General features: G+C 35.7%; 1 protein-coding gene across 10 annotated transcripts in view; it reads left to right on the top strand.

Annotated features, from left to right (window-relative positions):
* BDP1 (B double prime 1, subunit of RNA polymerase III transcription initiation factor IIIB) overlaps positions 1 to 25,136 on the top strand; it is a 127,321-nt gene extending 102,185 nt beyond the window's left edge. For 5 of the 10 annotated variants that reach the window (XM_023729540.1, XM_023729538.1, XM_023729536.1 and 2 more), the window contains 8 exons: positions 5,111 to 5,261; positions 5,479 to 5,659; positions 7,866 to 7,929; positions 8,283 to 8,469; positions 9,366 to 9,570; positions 13,726 to 13,765; positions 16,133 to 16,400; positions 17,749 to 18,644. In XM_023729540.1, the coding sequence (XP_023585308.1) occupies positions 5,111 to 5,261; positions 5,479 to 5,659; positions 7,866 to 7,929; positions 8,283 to 8,469; positions 9,366 to 9,570; positions 13,726 to 13,765; positions 16,133 to 16,400; positions 17,749 to 18,181 (1,529 nt within the window). In that variant the 3' untranslated portion in view covers positions 18,182 to 18,644. Of the gene's footprint in view, positions 1 to 5,110; positions 5,262 to 5,478; positions 5,660 to 7,865; positions 7,930 to 8,282; positions 8,470 to 9,365; positions 9,571 to 13,725; positions 13,766 to 16,132; positions 16,401 to 17,748; positions 18,645 to 22,505 lie in introns of those variants that run through there. The other 5 variants (XM_023729537.1, XM_023729545.1, XM_023729539.1 and 2 more) reach the window with 4 other exon arrangements.
* The last annotated feature ends 852 nt before the right edge of the window (positions 25,137 to 25,988 follow it).

Genomic DNA, 25,988 nt, shown 5'->3' with positions numbered 1-25,988 from the left:
AGAGTTTGTTTTATGTATTTTGGAGCCCTGTCATTCGGTGTGTAAATATTTATTATAGTTACGTCCTCCTGGTGTATTGAGCCTTTAATCATTGTATAGTGTCCTTCCTTATCCTTTGTGGTGGATTTTACTTTAAAGTCTATTTTGTCAGAGATTAATATTGCCACTCTTGCTCTTTTTTGAGTGTTCTTTGCTTAATATATCTTTTTCCATTCTTTGAGTTTTTGTTTTTTTTTAATTGTACTTCAGGTTAAGGTTTACAGAACAAATAGTTTCTCATTAAACAGTCAGTCCACATATTGTTTTATGACCTTGGTTAACAACCCCACGACATGGCACCTCTCTCCCTTCTTGACCTTTTTTTTTTTGGTGAAAATGTACATAGCCAAAGATACACCATCCATTTCAAATATTAACTACATGAACAGTTCAGTGACATCGATTACGTTCTTCCAGTTGTACTGCTATTCTCACTTTAGATGAAGGTTTACAGAACAAAATGGTTTCTCATTAAACAGTACACATGTTGCCCTATGACAATGGTTAACAAGCCAACTACATGTCAGGACTGTCCTTACTCAACCTTGGGTTCCCTATCACCAGCTTTCCTGTCCCCTTCTGCCTTCTAGTCCTTGTCCCTGGGCTGATGTGCCTCATTAGTCCCATTTTGTTATATGGGGCTGGCCAATCCCCTGCTGAACGGAGAACTTCGGAAGTGACTTCACCACTGAGCTAGAAGGGGCCTGGGGGCCATACTGTTGGGGTTTCTCCAGTCTCTTTCAGGCCGGTAAATCTGGTCTTTTTTGTGTGTTAGAACTCTGTTCTACGTCCTTCTCCAGCTTTGTCCAGAACCCTCTGTTGTCATCCCGATCAGAGCAGTCAGTGGTGGTTACTGGGCACCATCTAGCTGTGCTGGCCTAAGTCTGGTGGAGGCCTTGGTAGCTGTGGTCCATTAGTTCTTTGGACTGATATTTTCCTTGTATCCTATTCTCTTCATTCTCCCTTGCTGCTGAAGTGGTGAGACCGGTGGAGTATCTTAGATGGCTGCTCACAGGCTTTTAATACCCCACATGCTACTCACCAAGGCAGAATGTAGCACATTGTCTTTGTAAACTGTGTTATGCCAGTTTTGTTTGTGTCTTTAAGTCTTTGTGTCTTTAAGTCTAAGGTGTGTCTCTTGTAGGCATATAGGTGCATCTTTTTTTTTTTTTTTTTTAAATTTTTTATTGTACTTCAGGTGAAGGCTTACAGAACAGATAGTTTCTCATGTAACAGTAACACACATGCTGTTTTATGACATTGGTTAACAACCCCACAACATTTTAACTCTCTAAATACTCAACTTTTTTTTTTTTTTTTTTGGTGAAAATACACATAGCCAAAGATACGCCATTTCAAAAATTTTTTTTACATACACATTTAAGTGACATTGACTACGCTCTTCTAATTATGCTGTTATTCTCACTTAAGATGAAGGCTTACAGGACAAAATATCTAATCTGCTGCTGTCTCTTTATTGGTGCATTTAGTCCAATTACATTCACCGTAATTATTGATAGGTAAGAGTTTAGTGCTATCATTTTGATATCTTTTTTTTGGGTGCTGTTCACAGTTTGTTTTTTCCAGTTAATTTTCTGTGCTGAGTCATTTTTCTTTATGTATTTTCTTTTCATCTTTTTCATTGTTATTGATTTTGTGTTTGCTGAGTTTTTTATTTTTATAGTTTTTTGTTTTGTCTTGTATGAATATTAGTTTCCTTTGTGGTTACATCAATAATTACCCCTATTCTTCTAAGTTCATACCAGTCTTTTATTTCCTTATATCGCCTTGACTTCCTTTCCATATGAAAAATCTGTGTCTACATTTTTTAAGTCCTTTTTTGTTTTAATGTTGTCATCTTTTACTTGTTGACATCTGTTTCCCTATTTTCAGTGTTTTAGCTTTGATTTACTTTTGTGACTTCCCTATCTGGGTTGCTACCTGATTGCTCTGTCCTGTGTTCTAGTCTTGGGTTGTTATCTGATGTTACTGATTTTCTAACCAGAGGACTCCCTTTAGTATTTCTTGTAATTTTGGTTTGGTTTTTTCAAATTCCCTGAACTTCTGTTTATCTAGAAATGCCCTAATTTCACCATCATATTTGAGAGACAGTTTTGCTGGATATATACTTCTTGGCTGGCAGTTTGTTTCCTTCAAGGCTTCATATATGTCATCCCATTGCCTTCTTGCCTGCATGGTTTCTGCTGAGTAGTCTGAGCTTACTCTTATTGACTCTCATATGACTTTTCATTTATCCCTAGCTGCTTTTAAAATTCTCTCTTTATCTTTGGTTTTGGCAAGTTTGATTATAATATGTCCTGGTGACTTTCTCTTGGGATCTACCTTATGTGGGGTTCAATGAGTATCTTGGATAGATATCTTGTCATCTTTCATGGTATCAGGGAAGTTTTTCGCCAACAAAGCTTCAACAATTCTCTCTGTATTTTCTGTTATCCCCCCCATTCTTGTACTTCAATCACTCGTAGATTATTCCTCTTGATAGAGTCCCACATAATTCTTAGGGTTTCTTCGGTTTTTTAAATCCCTTTATCTGATGTTTCCTCAAATAAGTTGGTGTCAAGTGCTTTCTCTTCAATCTCACTAATTCTGCCTTCCATTGTCTCAGTTCTGCTCCTTTGACTTTCTATTGAGTTGTCTAATTCTGAAATTTTGTTCTTAATCTTCTGGATTTCTGATTGCTGTCTCTCTATGGATTCTTGCAGCCTGTTAAATTTCTCATCATGCTCTTCTCTGTTCTTTTTAATTTTCTCTATTGCATGTTCTGCGTTTTGCTTAATTTCCTTCCTAATTTCTCGAAGAGTTCTGTATATTAATCTTTTGTATTCTGCCTCCAGTAATTCCAAGAAATTTTCCTCCTCTGGAAAATTTGTAGATTCTTTATTTTGGGAGCTTGCTGAAGCCATCATGCATTGCCTGTTTATGTGATTTGATATTGACTGTGGTCTCTGAGCCACCGATAAGTTATTATATTTATTTATGTTTGCTTACTGTGTCCTAGCTTCTTGTTTTCTTTTGATATGCCCAAATAGGTTGCTTGCATGAACTAGTTTGATTATTAGCACCTTTGAAGCTCTAATGTCCTGTCACCAGGTGGTTAGATCAGTTGCTAGGTATGTGAGCTCAGGAGTCCACCCACTCCTCCTGAATGGATTCAGCTCAGGTGCCCAGGTAGATAGCCACCAAGTGTGTGGTGTAGACCCTCACTTACAGTCCTGGACAGGTATGGGTGATTGGTGTAGGCACAGCCATCTGGCTGCAACAGTGGCACACACTCTGAGCAAGGCTGGGGGCTGACAGCTGCCCCCATGTGTCTAGGAGAAAGCCGTGTCCCTGTTCCCTAGAGCGTGTAGGTGGGTGGGTTTTGCAGCCATACTCTGAGCACTTAATGCTGTTGGCTGTAAGGACTAGGGGATACCTCTTATTCATGGACCCCTATCGCAGGTGGCATGGTGGCGTGGGTGGAGCCACCAGTCCTCAGGCCCCTGATGTGGGTAGGTGAAGACCCTGCTTAATGGGCAGATCAATGTCAAATGTCAAGAACCTGCCACTTCACAGCTGAAACAGTTGAAGTTAGACTTCTGGTATATACCATGTTGTACTGTGGTAATGAGGTCCTACACTGTTGAGATGGGCCCACACAAGTCTATGCAGGGGGAAAGGCACTCAAAGTCTGTGGATCCCTTATGCCTGTGCCTAGGCAAAGGAGCTATGCCTACCCTGAATTCTTGGTTTAGGGGAGCTAGCAGTTTATTTTTTCTTCTGTTTGTTAATTTGTTTACTCTCCAAGGCAGGGAGAATGGTTCCGGGCGTGTGACGGATCTTACTTCCGTCCCAGGGGACTCAGCAATTGCTGAAGCTGGTCTCTGACCCAGTGCAGAGCAGGGAGCAGGGAGGTAAATGGGAGAGAGGTTTTACCCTAAGGGTGGTGGTTTTGATCTGTGCAGTAGGCCGTACGCAATTTCTTACCTTTTGCTGATTCAGGGCTGCTTCTCAGTGGTTCTGGGTGGCCGTGTAGACCCCCGGCACTGGGTCTCTCCCAGTGCGGGAAACGTACCTCCCAAGCACTGCCACTTGCCTGCCTCACCGCTCACGCCCGAGCTCATCAGGCTCGAAGGGCTCAGGCTCTCGCCAGGTCAGGTCTGGCAACTCCTCGCTGCTTCCGGACCATCTCTCCCGCTCCTTGCGACTGAGTCTGGTTCCTCAACTCTGCCTTTGATGTTCAGGGCTCACAGATTGCCATATATAATCAATTCACTTGTTTTTTCGGGTCTTTGTTGTAAGAGGGGCCACTGAAAGCATCTGACTACTTCTCCATCTTGGCCTCGCCTCCCCTAGTGCTTTTCTAAGACTTACCATAAGGTGGAGCTAACCAGGCTTCATGTATACCTACCTCCAAACTGCTTATGTACACAGGTTTCTAGTTATAATGCCAGTACCATAAAGGGAGGATACAGTTGCTGTGGCATACCGGAGTGGAATGTATGTGGTGCAGGGTTTATTAATGATCTATTTCACTGTTCAAAAATTTCATTGACCAAGACCACCTTCCGCCATATAAATAAACTTACTCTGGATTAGGAGAAGTTTGGATGAGTCACTAGATGATGATCTGTCTTTTAAGAGAGAATATGTTTCTAATATGGAAATTTTGGTTGTAGTATTTTGGACCATATCTTAAATGTGTTTTTTGTTTTTAAAAAATTTTTTTGGGTGTGATAAATGTACATGTAACAAATTGTTTGCCTTTTCGATATTCTTCGCATGTGTAAGTCAGTGACATTCGTTACGTTTATCATGTTGTTCAACGATAAACATTATCTATTTAGTATTTTCCTATCACCCTTAACAGAAGTTCAGTGTGCCCTAAGCAGTGAGTCCCCTCCCTTCCTCCCACCCCTGGTAACATTAATAAATTTTGGTCTCTGTCCACTTGCTTATGTTAGATATTTCTTACAACTAGAATACTGTATTTCGTAAAAGTGGAATATTTGTCCCTTTGTGAGTGGCTTATTTCACTCAGCATAATGTTTAAATGTGCTTTTTATTTAAGAAACTCAGAAAAATCCTTCCCAGGAAACAGAATTAGAGAACAAAAACCTTGGATCAGTTATAACAGCAGAGAATAAGGAGCAGAGCAAATTGGCACGTGCACAGTGTATTGAAGCAACCAGTATTTCACAGGAATCAAACCTAACTGAAAGGTAAAAGTGGGAAGAGATTCTGTTTATATTCTGTTTTAACTATAGCCATAGCTATAACGATGAAAATTTGATTGAAAAAGAGCTTCTTCTGTGTTAAAGATATTTGCAAGTTTGAAAACCATTGAATTAAATGATCTTTGAAGCACCTAGCTTTTAAAAATCGTTTATTCTGTGATTGTATGGCTGATTTCAAATACATACTAAAACTCTCTTTTAGAAGTGAAGCTCAAGAAGAGGGCTCTCAAGAGGTTCTGAGATTGTCAGTTGCTCCAGTAGTTTCTTCAGAGACAGGACCTTATACACTTGGCCCAGATAGAAGTCTCGGTGAGAGTCCTATTAAAGAGCCCCTGAGAAAGCATTCCAGTGGAGACAGTGTGCTTATACTTCATGAACCAGAGGTAAAAGAAAGTAAAATATAACAAGAGGTGTCTAGGAGTTTTCCTCCCATTTAAAAAAAAGTAAAGTATAATTTACATATACCCTTTTTATTGTACAGTTCTCCAAGTTTTGATAAACATGTATAATTATGTAACCACTACCACCACAATCAATATATGTACAGTTCCATCACCCCAAAATATTCCCCAGTGCCCATTTAGAGTTGCTCCCTCTTCCTACCCCCAGCCTCTGGCAACCACTGATCTATTTTCTATCGTTATTATAGCTTTGCGTTTACAAGAATGTGTTATGATAGAATTTTAAGTGTGTTTTTAGTCTCTGGAGCATAGAGATAAAACAGCTAATACCCAGTTTTGTTATAAAAGCTTTGAAAAAGGAATTGTTTTGTACACAGAGAATTCACCTTTTGCTTCTTAGCTCCTGGGTCTGAGGAGTTCATCCACAGAGCAAGCATTTATTGAGATGTTACTACTACATTTCTGACACTGTGGGAGGTACTGGGAATACAAAGTTGTAGGAGACAGTTGAGTATGTGAATGGTGAAACTCAGTGTGATAGGTGCTATGAGGGAGGTTTGCCCAAGATTCTGTAGGAGTGGTCCTTAACCGTTTCTAATTAAATCAGCCTCTGGGAATAGGCCCCAAGCTTAGAAATATTTTTAAATCTCCCCAGGGATTCCATTGTGCAGACCGGATTGAGAGAATCCCTGATCTTGAAGAGCAAGCATGAGTTAGCCAGTTATGTAAAGAGTAGGTGTAAAACAGTATAACATGTTTGGGGGAACTGTAATTAATTATGAGTGGAATATAAATGAAGGATGGTTAGAAATACCATTAGATACCAATTTTTATTACTTGCTAAGGAGTTTGAACTGCCTCCAAAGTTATAAGATTTTCCCCTCAACTTTTATTTTCCTATTTTTAAATAATTTCTTACTTAGGGAAAAGTTGCAACAATGGTGCAAATTATTCTCATATGTCCGTAACCTGGATTCATTCATTTTTAAAATTTTGTCATATTTACTTTCTTTCTCTTGCTCTCCATCCCTATCGTTAAATCTATAGATACATACTTTTTAAAAACTGAGCCATGTGAAAGTAGCAGATATGACCTTTCACACCTAAGTACTCCAGCTTTTATTGCCTAAGAACAAGGACATTCTGCAGAGAAGTGACAATACTTTTATCACACTTAGGAAATTTGACGTTGATTCAATATTATGTAATATACAGTTCTAGTTCAGATTTCCCTGGTTGTCCTAATTGTATCCATAATAGCTTTGTTTTTTTTTTTTTAATTCAGGATCCAGTTAAGGCTCTAACATTGCATTTAGATGTCATTTCTACTTAGTCTCCTTTAATCTAGAGCAGTTTTCCTGCCTTTTTTCCTCTTTTGTGAACTTGACATTTTAGAAGAGTCCAGGCCATTCCACAATCTGGATTTTTTTTATTGCTTCCTTGTTATTAGATTCAGATTAAACATTTTTTGGCAAGATTACCACATAGATGATGATGTGTCCTTCCTTTTGCATCACATCAGGAGATACATAATATCAGTTTGTCCCATTACCAGTGATGCTGATTGACCTTTTGGCTAGGTGAGCGCCTGCCAGATTTCTCTTATTGTAAAGGCCATCTTTTCCACTTTGTATTAATAAGTAATCTGTTTGATGAGACCCAGTAGTTTTTTCTACAGTGGTTTTAGCATCTGTTAATTATCTTTGTCTGAATCGATTATTACATTGTTGGATATGAAATGAGTTTTAAGATTTTAAGCAGTAGAGAATGGCAATCAGAATTGCATTGTAGAAAGATGATGTATGCAATTTTGTGGAAACAGATTGGAGGGAGCCATATTGAAGACAAGGAGACCAATTTGCCTCCATTTAGATGTCACCTGCTAATAACACAATGGCTGGTGTGATGGGGGTAGAGAGAAAGTTGAGGGGTTTGGAGCTCCCAGTATTATCACTTCAAAAATTGTTTCATAGAATACAGTTTAGTCAAGATTCCTATGTGTGTGTGTGTGTCTGTATTTAAATGAATAAAAAAATTATTGGGAAAACTAAAAGATCGAAAACACTTGAAAAACTACGTGTGGTTGAATAAGTTGTGAATTAATATTATCTGTTCAGAATTGTCAGGAAAACTTTTTAAAACTAAGATTTGGTCAATCTCATTTTTTCTTTTTAATTTTTCATGGCAGTGTACACCAACTAGTATTCCAGAAGTCCAACAAGAGAGTGTAATCAGCCCTCAAGACCTACCAGGTATGATAATCTGCTCCAGTAAAATATCATGGAACCTAATAGTATGATTTTAACCCCCATATGTAACTATAGATAAACACTAAAGTTTTTGTTTTTTTTAAATATATGGTGGCTTTTTAAAAAACAAAAATAACTTGAAGTATGTTTTATATCAGTTCTGTTATTCAGAATTATAAATGATCTCCTTAATGTATCATTATCCTTTATGAAATAACTTTTCAAGGGGAGTTGTTTAATTTTTTAGTCTTGGTGATAAGTTGTTATGAGACTGTCTTTTAGAAATGAAATAAATTAATAATTTTCTGTTGTTTCATGGCTAGTTGTTTTTATTACTAACTTTTAAACTTCGATAGTGAATCTGGTTACTAATGTACAGCAAGATGGAGAGGATGAACAGGCATTCATCTTAACTCTGGTGGAAATCCCAGCCAATGCAGTAGAAGAGTTTACTAATACCGCTGCACAGTTAATGCCAAACCCTTTACTGCCAGCACCCATATTGGTTAAATCAGTGAATACAGAAGAAAGGAGTGACATGAGGTAATTAATGAGCTAAACTCTTTTTGCTCAGAGGAAATATGCTTTATGTATTGATTGAACAAGCCATTCACTAATTGCCCTCGAGATCTTATTTAGTAATTTTGTGGTAACTTAGAGAAGAAATGTAAGATGATTAATTGTATGTCTGATAAGGATGCCATTTAAATATATAAATAACATAATACTTTTATATGATTCCTGTTTGTATAATGCCTATTTGGTATTTTAAGTATTTTGAAAGCTTAAAAAAAATTAGTAGTCTGAATCATAAAATGACACCTGTAAAAAGTTGTAGTTACTTCATAAACATTCATATATTTATTTTAAACTCTTCAAAATATTTGAAATAAACATACATTCACAAGAAGTTGCAAAAGTAGTATAGAGGTAACACTTTCATATATTTTTAAAAATCTTATTTTAATTTATTTTAGAAGTATTCAGTTGTATTTTAACAGTCATTGATTAAGACGTCTGTCATCAAGTAACATTAAAAATTGAAGCCTTTTATATTATGAAGAGACATTTTGGATTAAAAGTTTAACTTTACAGATGAGAAAAACACTGCTTATATACCTCAAATTTAATTCATTATTATGGAACTTAAGTTGCAAGCCTTTAAATATGAATGGAGCTAGAAACTAGCATGTGTGTGGCCATGACCATGTATATATTAGTTACCTTGGCTGGAAACTAGCCTCTCCTTGGAAACCCTATCGGGCAGTACTACTCTGTCCTATAGGGTCGCTATGAGTCGGAATTGACTCGATGGCAATGGGTTTGATTTGGTTTTGGTATTGTAGTTTTTTGGTAACTTTAATTGGAATAGCTCAGGCTATAACCTCATTGAGTAACCTTTAATTCACTGATTTAATATGTGTTTATTTTCTATGCAGTATGAGCTTTCCAGTAACTTCAGTTGGTCAAGATGTCATGTGTTTATCTAATTCTGGAAGAGATGATTCTGAAAAGCCTCCTGCTAATTTGGATCTTATATCTAGGAAGAGACCTCATTGTAGGCTTGAAGAAAGTGACTGTGTTCCTCCTGCCAAAATAAGTTCATTCACTTCAAGAGATGATTGTCAAGAATATACCTCTGAGGTAAGATGGAATCATTAAACGATAAGATGGCTGTCTTCCAACAGATTTATTTCTGTTTTCTCCTTTAGACTTTTAAAAATATATAATGATAAATCTAGTACTTTTCAGCATATATAATCCAGGTAAAATCAATTTTGGGTTGTCACTTTCAACCAGTTCTAGTTAAAAATTTATGGACATTAATCAAGAACCCACCCTCAACTCTTATGACAGTGGCTAAAAAGGACAAAGGCATCATGCAGATCTGAAGTTTGGCTGTGCCACTTAATAGCTGTGAGACCTTTGCCAAGTTACTTCACCTCTCTTGACGGGCAGTTTCTTGGTGTGTAAAATGATAATAGTAATACCGTTATCACCATTAGCACCCTAATACTTAAAGCTTCCTAATGATTTTATGATTATCGGCCCTTTTCTGTCTCCAGTCTTATCTGTGCTAGTCTCTGACTCACTCTCTGGCCACATTGGCCATCTTTCAGTTCCTTGAATGCACTGTACTCCTTCATGTCTCAGGGCATTTCATTTGCTGTCTTTTCTGTATAAAACTTCCCCATGAAAAACACACAAACTTCTTTAGGTCAGTCATCACTGCCTCAGGGAAGCCTGACTGCTGAGTTGTAGGTTTTATGGCAACGTTTTGTTTTTGTTTCCAGTACTCATCATAATTGGTAACTATATTATGGAAAAATCCATTTAGAATCAGAAGGCAGTACATATCTTCATATATCTGGTAGATGAACAGTGGTATCCCATAATAGTTTTTTTTTTTTTTTTTTATTGTACTTCAGGTGAAGGCTTACAGAACAAATAGTTTCTCGTGAAACAGAAGTACACGTTGTTTTATGACATTGGTTAACAACCCCACAACATATCATCCCTCTAACTTCTCAACCTTTTTTTTTTTTTGGTGAAAATACACATAGCCAAAGATACACCATTTCAAAAATTTCTACATGCACAGTTCAGTGGCATTGACTACGCTCTTCGAATTGTGCTGTTATTCTCACTTAAGATGAAGGCTTACAGAACAAAATAGTTTCTCATTTAACAGTTACTACAAATGTTGCCCTATGACAATGGTTAACAATCTCACAACGCATCAACAATATCCTTCCTCAACCCATAATAGTTTTAATTTCTTTTATTATGAGTGAGGTTGAGCATATTTTCGTATACTGAAGAGTCATTTGTGTTTTCTTTGAAATGATTCTTTATATTCTTTACTCATTTTTCAGTTGAGTTGTTAGCCTTTCCCTTAGATTTCGATGAACTCTTGATTATATATACACCTTTGATATGAGCTTCAAATACTTTTTCCCAGTCATTTGTCTTTTGGCTCTGCTTTTTGTGGTTTTCTCATGCATACTTTTTTGGTTAATTTTTTAACATGAAAATTTTCAAACATGCGTAAAAGTAGGCAAAATAGTATAATGTACTCCCATGTGCCAATCACTGAGTTTCAACAGTTTACTAGCATTCCATGCAGGCATTGTTTCGTTTTTTTTTTTTTTGAATATATTTAATGACATGGGTAAAAGTTCACAGTATATTACTAAGTGTAAAACTAGGTCATCCGTTTATAATATATCATTCAAAATAATGATAGATGTATGTTAGTGTGAGTAAAAAAAGTATATTATCTGTTGAATTTATTTGTGATTTTTGTTTTCTAAACTTTGTATTAGCATTTTAACAATAAAAATGATTTCTTATAAAAAACTGATGTTATAATTTTTAATTCTAGAATGCACACAGGCTGCATTCAGATAGACATACAAACATTTTCTGTAATCAGATTTATCGGTCTTTTCGTGTTTGACTTCTGGGGGTTATGTTATACATTGAAAAGCCTTCTTGAGATTTAAAAAAAATTTCTTCTAGTTCATGTTTTTGATCTGTCTAGAATTTATAGAGTGGAGCCAACTTAATTTCCCCAGATGGTTATTACCTAGTTTCTCTAACATCATTTATTGAATAATTCATCTTTTCCCCACTGATTTGAAATTACAGTTTTTTCAAATGTTAAATTCCCATATGTGTTTGGGTGGTATATTAGTTTCTTGGGGCTGCTGTAACAAAGTACCACAGACTGGGTGGCTTAAAACAACAGAAATTTATTCTCTCATGGTTCTGGATGATAGAAGTCTGACATCAAGGTGTTGGCTGTGTTCTCTCTGAAGACTCTAGGGAGGGATCCTTCCTGGCCTCTTCTAGCTTCTGGTGGTCCCAGGTGTTCCTTGGCTTTGACAGCATAACTCCCATCTCTGCTTCTGTCTTCACACGGCCATCTTCCATCTGGGTCTCTGTGTCTCTTCTCTTCTTAGAATGATACCAGTCATACTGGATTACGGCCCTCCCTACTCCAGTATGACCTTTTGTTAACTACTGTAATTGCATCTGCAAAGACCCTGTCTTAGTTTCTTGTAACAGAAATACCACAAGTGGATGGCTTTAATGAACAGAAATTTACTTTCTCACAGTTTAGGAGGCTAGAAGTCTAAAATCAGGACGCCAGCTAGGGGAAGGCTCTCTCTGTCCACTCTGAGGGAAAATCCTTGTCAGCTTCTCTAGCATTCTTCTCAGTGTGCCTTGGAGGTCTCCATGTGTCATTTATCTTTTCCCATTTGTGCTTGCTGCTTCTGTGCCTACTCTGCTCTTTTATGTCTCGAACGTAATTGACTTAAAATACATTCTACACTGACATAGCCTCATTAACGTAAAAAAGAAAACCATATTCCCAAATGGCATTATATTCACAGATATAGGGGTTATGATTTACAATACATATTTTTGGGGAACACGAATCAATCCGTAACAGACCGTATTTCCAAATAAGGTCACATTCACAGATACCAGGGGTTAGGACTTAAACATATTTTTTGGTGGGACACAATTCAATCTATAACAGATTTATTCCTGAACTTTCTTTTCTTTTACATTGTTCTACCTACCTGTTCTGGGGCCAGTATCACACTGTTTGAATTATTGTAGCTTTATAATGTGCTCAGTACCCATCACTGAACACAATTTTCTTGTTTTTTCACATTTCTCCTATTTGCTTATATGTTCTAAAATTTGTATGAATTTTAGAATTATCTTGTTTAGATTTTTAAAAAATCCTATTGCTGCTTGTATTAGAATCAGATTAACCCAGCAGATTAATTTAGGGAAAATTGACACTATAATTATGGTGTTGAATATTACTATCCAAAAACATGGTATGTCTTTCTGTTTGTTTTAAGTCTTCTTTTGTGTATTTCAGTGTTATTTTAAGCTCTTCTTAATACAGATCTTGTAGATTTCTTGTTATCCTTAAGAATTTTAATATTTTCTGCTGTTATCAATAGGTTCTTTTCGATCTAGATACCTTACTGAATTCCCTCATTGTATGCAGTAATTTTTCAGTTGATTCTCTTGGGTTTTCTAGGTAAACAGTCATATCATCTGCAAATACATTTTAATTCTTCTACTTTTTAGATTTGTGATTTTTCTCTTATTTAATTACATTGGCTAGTATAACTCACAAGCAGTGTTAAAAATAATGTTGATAGTGCACATCTTTTTCTTATTCCTGACTTTAGTGGAATTCTTTTAGTGTTTATTAAGTGGGATACTGGCTATGGGATTGTGATAGTTATATTTTATGATGTTAAGAAAATGTCTATTCAGTTTTATTTATTAATTTTTTTTTCAAAAATGAATGTTACCAGATGACTTTCCCACAAGTAGAGATGATCGTACTTTTTTTTCCTCCTCAGATTTGTTGAATTATATTAATGGATTTCATAGTATTGAATCATCTTTGCATTTCTAGAACAAACTCTACTTGATCATAGTTTATTAGTCTTTTGATGTTTTGCCAAATTAAGCTTTTAGTACTTAATTTGGTATTGTGGCACTGGTTAAGTGAGACTGGTTTCCAGTTGGTATCAACATTATGCTGGATTTATAAAAGGCATTTGAAAGCTTTTCCTTTTCTGCTGTGTGGAGAACAGTTTAAATAACAGTGGCTTTAAATAATGTCTTTTCCATAAATGTTTCCTGACCCTAGAGATTTCTGGGAGATAAGTACTTTCTTTACTTTAAAAAAAAAAAAAAAAAGATTAATTTTAATTGAGAAATAGATTTCTAACATTTTTGTAAATTTTCTTATAACAGGTGTCTTCAGAGGAATTAGTAAATGTTTTTGAGGAAACAGGTAAGTGAAATAAATTTTAGCCTGATTACATTTTCCTAAGTATCCCTGATCTTTGATGTACCTTTGTTCAAATTTGAGATTGAAGCTGTCTTGCTCACTTTTCTTTAGGAGTCATAGTTTTGTTATCAGCAGTTTCTCTTTTTCTTCCCTGCTGAGATCTTGGATTTTGGCTACCTTTGGTAGCCAGGGAGTCTCTGAGTAGTGCAAACGGATAACTGAAAAGACTGAAAGGTTAGACTCCACCCAGAGGTGCCTCTAAGAAAGGCCTGGCAGTCTACTTCTGAAAATCAGCTGCTGAAAACCCTATGTGACCCAGTACTACTCTGACACACATGGTGTCACTATGAGTTGGAGTCAACTAGACAGCATCTGTTTTTTTTTTGGGGGGGGGTCAGGGTAGTGGCTAAAAGAAGCTCCTTTCATCCTGTAATTCATAGAAAATCATGATTACAGGGATTTTCTTTAAAAGCTCAACAACTACATTTTGGGTGTTAGAAGGCTGAGTATAAAGGAGTTTTTATAGATCCTTAGCTTTACACAGAGAGATCCCTGGGTAGGGCAAATGGTTTGCATTTGACTACTAAGCTAAAGGTTGGTGGTTCGAACCCAAACCCAGCAGCACCATGGAAGAAAGGCCTGCTGATCTGCTTCCAGAGAAGATTACAGCCAAGAAAGTACTATGGAGCAATTCTGCTCCGTAACACATGGGGTCATCATGAGTTAGACTCAACTTGATGGCAGTGGGATTGGTTTTGGGTTTTGGCTTTATATTGAGAATTAGATTGAAACTAAAACTTATAAGTTGCTGTCGAGTTGACTCTGACTTCATGGCAGCCGATGTGTATCATAGTAGAACTGTGCTCTGTAGGGTTTTCAGTGACTAATTTTTTACCCAAAAGTAGATTGCCAGGCCTGTCTTTCAGGTTGCCTCTGGGTGAGTTCGAACCTGCAACCCTTCAGTTAGCAGCCTGTCATGTTAATCGTTTACACCACCCAGGGATTCCTAGATTAGTACTAGAGAAGCTGAAAAGAGATCTTATTAGGCTTAAGCCACTTAGAGAGGCTCAAAGATCTTGGGCCTTCTATTTTTATGGGAATTTTTATCTCTCTGGAGTATTAAAATGTTTTTCTCATATCTTATACATCTCTTTGTTTTCTTTTTTTTTCTGATATTTTTCCTCATTTCTTTCAAACCTACTGTACCTTAGGCTTATCAGTCACATCTTTAGCCATTGCTCAATGATGGTAATGGTACTCGGGAATAAGAATAAGTTGTCGATGGCGTCTTACAGAGTTAGAGTTACAGGGTAGAAGGATTTGATAATCTATGATGGTTCTGGTTCTTTAAAACAGTTACAATATTAATACAGTGTCATAGATTTAATCTCAGTTATCCCTGCTTTGACTGTGAAACTGTATTATGGTTACAGTTTCCAGCCTCTAGAAATGTCCTAAGATGTCTCCCTTCCATCTCCACCATTCTATGATAGAAGCATTTAAAATATCACAACACACTGAAGTATTAATGAATGTATTAGATACCACGTTTAATGGGGTTGTTTCTTTTAACAGTATACTTAAATCAACTTCATTCTACCTTCATGGGGCTAGAAAGCTCACAATGGGAACAAGATCTTAGAAACAGCTATCCTAAGTTGGAGGGGTGAACAGAAGGAGCATTGGTGGTGCAGTGGTTAACCAAAGGTGGGCGGTTTGAACCCATCAGCTACTCCACAGGAGAAAGATGTGGCAATCTGCTTTCATAAAGAGTTACAGCCTTGGAAACCCTGTGGGGCAGTTCTACCCTGTCCTGTAGGATCGCTGTGAGTCAGAATTGTTTCGATGGCAATGGGTTTGGTTTTGGTTTTTGTAAGGGGAAATTTTTTGTTTAACAAGAAATTTCACATTATTTTGTCCTAATTAATGGCTGTTTTGGCTTTTGATTACTATTCGGTTTAGGAAAGGGAGAGAACTCTTTAGCTAAACTGAGTATTTGAGAGTCTGTGGGTTTTATTTTTCCATAATATCACAGATACTTGAGAGTAACCACCTATATTTTGGGTTGGCTTAGCTTCCACATTTTAACAAACCTTCAATTATTAGAAAATGATCACCCTTTCATTTTGGTAGTTCAAGAAATATTTATGGAGAAAGATTTTCTAGATCAAAATATATTAATATGACTATTTGGTATCTGAATGCAGAAGCTGTTACCAAAGCTTTTACTAACTATAATTTAACTTACACCTATTAGGGTAAGTTTATAATAGAATACCATGATGGTTTTTTTCCTTTAAATATTGCAGTTAGATTGAATTAATTAATTAATTTCAATGTATGTTTACCATTTGTTTTCTTTTTTTGCAGGGGAGTCTTACAGGGGACAAAATATTTTCCCTACCTCAGGAAGCACATATGCAACTCCAGAACCTCAGAAAGAGCAACTTGAACCCACTTTGCAGAATACAGAAACTAGATCTGTTGGTAAAATAATAGATACACATAAAGAAAGGAATACACCTCAGTTACCTCAGGATGGGATGATTGTGTCTGATAAGGAAGAAAGAACAGGTGCTGCTTCTAAATCGGAACAAATGGATAACAGAACATCATCTTCGAAAACCCCACTATCCAGGTATCATGAGAAAATCTTTAATAAATGTTCCTTTCCCTCCTCCCTCATTGGATAAATACAAGCTATACAAAACAGATGTAACATGTATATAAGTATTAAGTCCAATACTAAGAATGGTGTTTTGTAAAGATAGTCCTCTGTCAGTAACGTAAAAGGAAGGAGTTTCAGCAAAGGAAATACAGTAATGTCGAACACTTAGAAGACTGTTTAGATAAATATGTACTCCGTATAACAAGAGCTTAACTTGTTAAAGTACTGAAAGTTTGGCTATTTAAATAGGAAATCTTTAGACTGTATTGCACACTTTCAGATTGTCCATAGTTATTAAACAGTAGCTGTCAATGCATAAGTAGATGGTAGGAGACATAGGGCTGACACCAGAGGTAGCTATGGAAGTTGTTGTATTGAAGTCCCAAATAATGTGTGCATTTTTCTCTCTTGTGACATTCCATAGAGGTAAATATTCCATAGCTTTTTCCCTGTAAGAGTAAGTGTGGAACTTAAGACTTCTTCCATATTGTTTTCCTCATACTCTAGAAACTAGTAGGTTATCAGTAAGTATTGGCTTGTCAGCAGCATTCAAAACATTTTCTGTTATTTGGGTATTAGTGACAAAAACAGTGGCTAGAGCAGTGATTTCCCTCTAAGGCATGTGTAGCTTGAACATGTACTGTTTTTGTAACATAAACTTCAGAGAGGTAAAGCTCAGTATCATCTTTTCTGGCTTTAGAGATGTGCTGAAAATAGAATGAAGAAGCATCATAGGGGGTATGGGTTAAAGTAGGTTGAGGAACAGTGTTCCAGAACAAGCAGCAGCAGGCATTTTTTGTAGAAGGACATATCATAAATATCTTAGACCTTGTGGACCATATGCAATTACTGTCTGTTGCAACTACTTAACTCTGCTGCTGTAGCACAAAAGCAGCCATAGACAATACATAAACTTCTGAGCATAGCTGTGTTCCAATAAAACTCATTTACAAAATCAGGTGGTAAGTGGCATTTGCCCTGGGACCATAGTTTGCTGACTTTTGCTTTAGAGCCTTGCTACTCAAGTGTGCTCCCGGGACCAGCTGCGTGACTGTCTCTTGGGAACTCATTAGAAATTCAAAACTCAGCTCCACTCTTCACCAGCTCAATCAGAATCTGCATATTAATAAGGTCCTCAGGTGATTCGTATGCACAATTAATGTTTGAGAAGCACTGCTCAAGAGTAAGCTTTGACCTTTGTCACAAATATATGTCATAGCATAGTGGTATCAGTACTTTTAGCATTAATGGAAAGAGGTCGGTATTAAGAATGTGTCTTCCTGGATATTCTTGAATATCTTTACATTTGCATTTGTAGACCTGGCCGAAGACCCCTGGGATTTTTGTCTTTAATTTGTTCAAAGAATAGCTTGGAGTCTGATGAACCTACTCAAGTCCGTAGCAAGAAGCGCCTAAAACCTCTTATACCTGTATCAAGAAAAAATTTGAAAAGATCTAATCCACCCATTGAAAGCCAGGAAAAAAACCAAGAGCCCTCTGATCAACTTCCATCTTCAAGTGTTGTTAATACTCAGTCTGAGAATATTGATGGTTTAGCAGCTCAGGTATGTGGTAACTACTGTATTTTATTGTTTGTAGAGAATGGGATGGATACCAGATGCAACAAGGAAAAACATGGTAATTGTTATTTTCATTTATATGTTAGAAATTATTGCAGAGCAACTCCCATCCATGTCCTCCTCATCACGCTCCCTCCCCACTTACTGGAAGAAGATGAAGTGTTGAATTAGGAAGTTACTGCTAGTTTAGCCATTGAACTAGTCATAAATGGACACTTGATTGCCATTTTTTTAGTACAAAGACCTTCCTGGTCTGTGGAAACAAAAGGAAGGAGTGCCTGAATTTTATTTGCCTTAGGAGAAATGTCCTGACACCTACAAGAATTCAAAGAAGTATAAAACTAGAATTCGTTTGGATGTTTCACTTCTCTGCATTCTAACTGCTGCCCAGATTCATAGCTAGTGCTGGGATGGAAAAATTTGTGGACCTGTACCCAAGATTTTGGAAGAATATTGGGGTGACTTATTGGTGGTTCAGTAGTAGAATTCTTGCTTTCTGTTTGGGACATCTGGGTTTGATGCCCAGCCAGTGCACCTCATGCACAGTCAGCTACCACCCATCTGTCAGTGGAGGCTTTGAGTTACTATGATGCTGTACAGGTTTCAGCGGAGTTTTCAGACTAAGATGGACTAGGAAGAAAAGCCTGGCAAGCTACTTCTGAAAATCAACCAATGAAAAACACTATGGATCACAACAGTCCAATTTCCAACCAATCATGGGGATGGTGCAGGACCAGGCAGCATTTCGTTCCATAATGCGGTTGCCATGAGTAGGGGGCCGACTGACTCAATGCCAGCTAACAACAACAAAGATCCCAACAAACAATAGGCTGGTTATCATCTATTCGATAGTGTGAACCTCAAAGAAAGGGGTACTTTCATGTAAAGATCATCTTTTAATTTTTTTTTTTAATATTTTGAATTATTTCCTAGAATTATTTTCTGAGACCAAGATTTTATGACTCTTATTATTGCCAGATTGCTTTGTTGAAAAATTGTTATAATTACCATCAACTTAGCAGTGCCAGTTTCATCGCATCCTTGTCAGCGTTATTAAAAAAATTTTTTTTTTCCTTATTTAATGTAATGGTGGAGGGGTAGAAATGTCACTTCATTGGTTTAATTTGCATTTCTTGGGGTTTTTTTCCATATATTTACTAATTTCATTTTCTCATTTGTTGTTCCTCTTCTGATTTATGGCTTTTAGAATCTTAGTGGCTTTCTTTTGTAAAAAAGCCTAGTACCTTTTTAACTTATTGCTGCAAATAGTTTTTCCCAGTTTATTTACTTTTTTAAGTTTTGGATATAAGTACATCTTAAATTTTTAAGTAGTCAAATCCATGACCTTTTTTTTTTTTTTTTTTTTTGCAATTTCTTAAATTGCTTTTATGATTAGGAAGTTTTTCTTCAGGGGTATAAAATTTTCAGTAATTGATTTTTTAAAATTAACTCTAGTTTATGGTTATTGACTTTGGAGTATAGTAGTATGAGGTGAGGATCTAAATTAAATTTTATTCTCAATTGCTTTTTTTTGTTTTTACTAAGTAGTATACATGTTTCAAAATTCATAATCTATCAAAAAAGGATTTTTTTTTCCCCACCTGTTTTTAGCCTCCCAGTTTCCCCTTTCCACAGGCATCTGGTTTTACCAGTTTCTGGTTTACTTTTCTAGAGGTATTTTATGTATGCAAAAAAAATCCCAAACCTGTTGCTGTGGAGTTGATTCCAATTCTTAGCGACCCTATAGGACAGAGTAGAACTGCCCCATATGGTTTCCAAGGAGCGGCTGGTAGATTCAAACTGCTGGCCTTTTGGTTAGCAGCCAAACGCTTAACCACTGCGCCACCAGGGCCACCATTTTATGTATACACAAATGTAAACATTTTTTCTTCTTTTTTTAACACAGATAATAACATACTGTTCTCTACTTTGCTTTTTTCACCTATGTATTTGAGATCTTTGCAAAACAATACTAAAAGAGCATCCTCATTCTCTTTTTTTTTTTTTTTTAAATTAAACTTTTTATTTTGAGATAATTGGAGAGTCACATGCAGTTGTAAGATATAGTACAGAGAGATCCTATGTACCCAGTTTCCCACAGTGGTAACATCTTGCAAAACTATGGTACACTTGGCCCCCGGATACCCTTTTAGCTCAGTAATGAAGTCACTCCCGGGGTTCACCCTTCAGCCAAAGATTAGACAGGCCCATAAAGCAAAACCAGACTAAAGGGGCACAGCAGCCCAGGGACAAGGACTAGAAGACAGGAGGGGACAGGAAAGCTGGTAATGGGGAACCCAAGGTCGAGAAGGGAGAGTGTTGACATGTCGTGGGGTTGTTAACCAGTGTCATAAAACAATATGTGTACTGTTTAATGAGAAACTAGTTTGTTCTGTAAACCTTCATCTAAAGTACAATAAAAATAATTTTTAAAAAGTCAAAAAACAAACAAACTGTGGTACACTATCACAACCAGGATATTGATATTAATACACTCAAAACAGAGACCAGCTCCATCACCACAAAGATCCTTTGTGTTCCTGCTTATACCCACTTCTCTCCTGCCCCTACTCTCTCCTTAACCTCTGGCAACCTGTTCTCCATTAAACTTGTCATTTCAAGAATGTTATGTAAATGAAAGCATATGGTATGTTACCTTTTGAGACTGGCTTTTTTCACTCAGCACAATTCCCTGGAGAATCACGTAGATTGTTACATGGATCAATAATTTGTTTCTTGTTAGTGCTGAGTAGTATCCCATGGTGTGGATGTCTCACAGGTTTGTTTAACTATCCACCTGTTGATGGACATCTGGGTTGTTTCCGTTTTTAGCTATTACATTCATGTATAGGTTTTTGTATGAAGATAAGTTTCTATTTTTCATGGATAAATGCCCAAGAATGTCCTCATTTTTAAAAACTGCATATTCCATGGTTTGGATATACTCTAGAGTGATACTAGCCCCATACTGGTAGTCATTTAAATTGTATTTGAAAGCTATTCCAGACAATGTAGTAATAACTAACTTACAAATAGGTCTTTTGTACACTTATCTATAAGTTAAATTCCTAGAAATAAAATTGCTGATAAAAAAGAATGATTATTCTTTTGACAGATATTACCTAATTGTCTTCCATAGAGATCATATCAGTTTCTACTCTTGTCAGCGGTATATGAGTGGGCCTTTTTCCTCATATGAGTATGTTATCAAACTTCTTCACTTCTGACACTTGCTGCAGGTTTAATGAGCACATGTTCTTATTGAGTGAGGCTGAGCATCTCTTCATGTGTTTCAGTCATTTATGCTTTATTTTATGTGAGCCATCTGTTCATAGTGTTTGATTTTTTAAAAAAAAAATTAGGTTATTGATCTTTTTCATATTGGTTTGTAGAAGCTCTTACTATATTAAGAAAAAAGCCCTTTGTGATATAGGTTGCAGATATTTTTTCCCAAGTATGTCATTTCTCTTTTGATTTTGCATGTGGTGGTTTTTGCCATGCAGACATTTTTTTTATTTTTATGTGGATGAATTTATCAGTCTTCTGTGATTTCTAGCTTTCATGTCATTTAAAAAGATACCTCCCACCCCAAATCCAGGATTATAAAAGAGGTTTTTCATGGTCTCCTATAGTAGTTTTTTTGTTTTGTTTTATATTTAATTTTTTAAATTGTGTTTTAGGTGAAAGTTTACAGTGCAAATTAGTTTTCATTCAAAAATTTGTACACAAATTGTTCTGTGATATTGATTGCAATCCCTGCAATGTGTTGGGACTCTTCCCCCTTTCCACCTTGGGCTCCCCATCATTTAAATCTTTTGATCCATTCTAGAATTTATTTTGGTGAGGCATAGGTATGCCCCCCAGATCGTTATACAGTTGTCCAACATCATTATTGAATAATTCAAATTTTATCAAAATGTCGCGTTTATCAGATACTATATTTCCATGTGTGTTGGGGCTATTTCTAGTCTTTTCATATATTGATAAATCTCTGTGTTTTTGTGCCAATACCATGCTGTCTTAATTTCTTAGAGACTTTAAGTATGTTAATTTTTGATAAGGTCTCTTTGATTTGTGTTGTTTCCTTTGAGTGCTGTTCTGTTTCATGGATGTGACTATTCTTATACCAATAATAAAAATATTTTAAATATATATTTAATATTTTTTCTGTATTGCTAACAACTTTACATGGAAACTAGGGTAATGGATCATATGAATAAACTATAATTTATTTAATCATGTCTTTTTTTATATTTAGTTGCTTTTAATTTTATTATAAGGAATGCTACAAAATTATTTTATTCATAAAACTCTTACGTCTGTGATTATTTCCTTAAAATAACAGCATAGAAATGAAATTGTTGGGTGAGTATGAATATTTTAAAGCTCTTAATATTTATCACTATGTTGCTTTTCAAACAATTTATACAAATTTAGACTACCACTAGCAATGCATAAATGTTATATGGCAGACTTATTTTTACTACCTTTTTAGGTTCCTTGTGATCAGCCCTTACTGAAAGAAGGATGTAAAAGTGGCCAAAACCAGACATCTGAAAAGGAGCCAACCACCGTCTCTGAATATTTCTTTAGCGATATCTTTATTGAAGTGGATGAAGCAGAGTAAAACAGGCTTCTTTTTTTTAAGCCTGGGATTTCCAGAGTAAATTACATTAACAAAGCAGTATTTAGAGAGAAACATCACCGTCTCTTTTTATTTAGATTGATTTTGAATATTTAATGAGCTTGGTTTTGAAGCTTCTATAGTCAGTGAGAATCACTGCTGATTATTTCAACATTGTGGAAATGCCAAGCAATGAAGACTGCTTTCTCAGACAGAAATCACACCTCTTGTTTACATTTTGACTCTTCCTGTGCTGAGCACACACGGACATTTTAGAATGTCGTATATAAATGTCTCTTTGTATAAATCACAGTACCGATGTATTTAGAGGTTGATTGTATTTAACACTTATCGAACTTCTTTTTGTAAAGATTTTTTTTAATGATGAAGGCCTTTTCAGTTGCCTTTAAGTATATGAAAGTAAATTGTGAAACTCCACTTGAGTATGGTAAATGCTAAAAACTTTTCTATTATCAGCTGTTTGACTGAAAAATATGTATTTTTATAATTCATGTTGATGTAACATTTGTCCTAATTGAAGAACTAGTATTTAAACTTATTATTTATAAAGATGGAACATCAAAGAGCTTATTTATTTTTAAATTTTTTATTTAAAAGGTTATCCAGTTTTAATTATTTTCATCTCTCAGATTGTGGGTAAAGAAGGCATTAGCAAATTTATGTTTGTCTCCTTTCCCTCTTTAATTTTAAAGATATTTTAAGTGATATAACAAAGTGTGTGGTTAGTGTGTATGTTTTGAATACATTTTTCTCATAGTTTAGTATATTGACTTTGTACTGTGAATTTTTTGTTTTTCTTATTTTGTGGATAATCTCAGGATTTGCATGGAGGAAAAAAACCTTCATGTCTGAGGCAAATTTCCATACAAAATTCAATCTCTTATACACATATATTCCTCTTTTTAAAAAACTTAATTTCTTGATAAATTTTCCCATTAAATTCTGCACAAAGAACTCTTAGACCTTTAAGCACAGAACTTAATTGTGATGTTAAAAACAGAAAATACAATAATGATAAGGCTTGATAAAGTTGATGATTATCATCAATATGAATTTAAGGGTTATTTTTAATTTAAAGATTTGATGATTTACATATGTAACTCTAGTATCTACCTAAAGCAGATCTTCAGTGGTTCGAAGTAAAGTTCTAAAAGAGCATTCTTTATTCTCATTTTATTTGAAAAACTTCTGGGTTCATAATACATTATATCAGGAGTTGGAAACTTTTTCTGGAAAATATTTTTAGCTTCTGGGCCATATGGTATTTGTGGCTACTACTCACCCCTGCCATTGTTGTGTGAAAGCATCAATAGACAATACTTAAACAAATGGCCTGCCTGGAATCGACCCCTAGTTTGCTGACACCTGCGTTAGACAGCAATTTTCTTACTTTATGGTGCTGAAGTCTATAAGTTATTTGTCATTGAAGTCATAAGTTGTGCCTGAAATTGTGTTGATTGTGATTGCATTATGAAATGATTAGTATTTCATTTGGAAAAATTTTAAAGCCTAGATATTTGTGTTTGTATATTACAAAAAAGTGGCCAGTTTTCAAGTTCATTAGGAAAATAGAATACAGCTCAACAGGTTATAAGAGTAATGCTTATTTACTGAAATTATTGCTGTAAGAGCATTTCTTATTCATTGTCTTCTAGTAAAATTTACACTTTAATTTTTTGGTCACAGAAGAGGAGCTATAAATCTAAGTGGAAATTCTCTATAGGTATTCATTTATTTATTTAATGTGATTAATATGTCCCAAAAAATCATGGTAATAAGTCACATTACTATTTTAATACTTTGTATTTGTAATTAAAAAAATCTCATTTTGAAAAAGTTTCTTTCTCTTAATTAGTGTTAGTTTGAACATTAGATTGCCACAATTAAACTATTGTTTTATCCCTTGCATAATATTTATTTTTTTAACTTTATTAATATCTGTCACTTGTTCATCTTCAGTAATTTTTGTGGAAAATGGAACTTCTTACTGTATAAGGAATGATTTTATCTTTGGGCACTGTGTTAGGGAATCAAGTCAGCCGGCTAAATTATCCTACTGTTAAATCCTTAAACCTAGTCTTGCAAAAAGAGAAACTTAATCAATGTATTTACCTTACAAGGTGGAAAGACTGTTTACACCTGTGTTAAGTCTGATTCATATAAAGATGTTGCAGAGAATTTGTATTTCATAAATCTTAAAGGAGCTATAATTAAAGGTCTTTATCTTTTCTTGACTTTTCCTGCTGAACATTTAACATCTTAGCAAGTGATCAACATGATGGTTTAAAAGCCTAATTGCTGGTAAATGATTAAGGCACAGATAAGAATATTAATATCCACTGTTTGCCACCATGTTATTTCAAATAGGAGTGACCATGTATAATATCTTGCTTGAAGGAGTCTTGACAATAAAGCAATAGCTGTCATTTCTAAATTTTCTTGTTGCAAAGAAAACAGTTATGTTATATAGATATAAATTATGTAAATAAAAGTTATTTTATATGATTTCTGTTGTCTTTTTCTTTTCAAAAGACTAAAGATATTTATTTATGTACAGTTAACCAGAACTGGTTACTGTTTTTTCAACTACAGTTTATATTTCCAGTCATCCCTTCCTATCCACAGGCGATTGATTTGAGGATACCCCAAGGATACCAAAATCTGCATGCACTCAAGTCTGTATATAAAATGGCACACATAGTATTTACAAATAATCTACATGCATCCTCCCATACACTTTATTTATTTATTTGGTAAACACCTTCCTTTATTTATTTATTTTCCCATGCAAAAATTTATACATGCATTGTTATGTGACTCAAATTGCTCTCCCCATACTGTGACAGCGCACTCCTCCTTTCCATCTGATTCCCCATGTCCATTCAACTAGCTCCTAACCCTCTCTGCCTTCCCATCTCCCCTCTGGACAGAAACCGCCTGTTTGGTCTCGTATCTACTTGAGCTAAGAGGCGTACTCCTCACGAATATTACTTTATGTCCCACAGTCAAGTCCAATCCCTGTCTGAAGAGTTGGCCTCGGAAATTGTTTTACTTCTGGGCTGATAGAGAATCCAGGGGCTATGCTTTCTGGGGTTCCTCCAGTCTCAGACCATTAAGTCTGGTCTTCATACTAGAACTTGAGTTCTGCACCCCACTTTTCTCCTGCTCCATTCGGGACTCTGTTGTGTTCCCTGTCAGGGCGGTCATTGGTGGTAGCCAGGCACCATCTAGTTCTTCTGGTCTCAGGTTGATGAAGTCTCTGGTTTATGTGGCCCTTTCTGTCTCTTGGGCTAATTCCTTGTGTCTTTGGTGTTCTTCATTCTCCTTTACTTC

Source organism: Trichechus manatus, unplaced genomic scaffold (genome assembly GCF_000243295.1).
Source record: "Trichechus manatus latirostris isolate Lorelei unplaced genomic scaffold, TriManLat1.0 scaffold00029, whole genome shotgun sequence".
NCBI lineage: Eukaryota > Metazoa > Chordata > Mammalia > Sirenia > Trichechidae > Trichechus > Trichechus manatus.
This window is presented reverse-complemented; position numbering and strand designations above follow the sequence as displayed.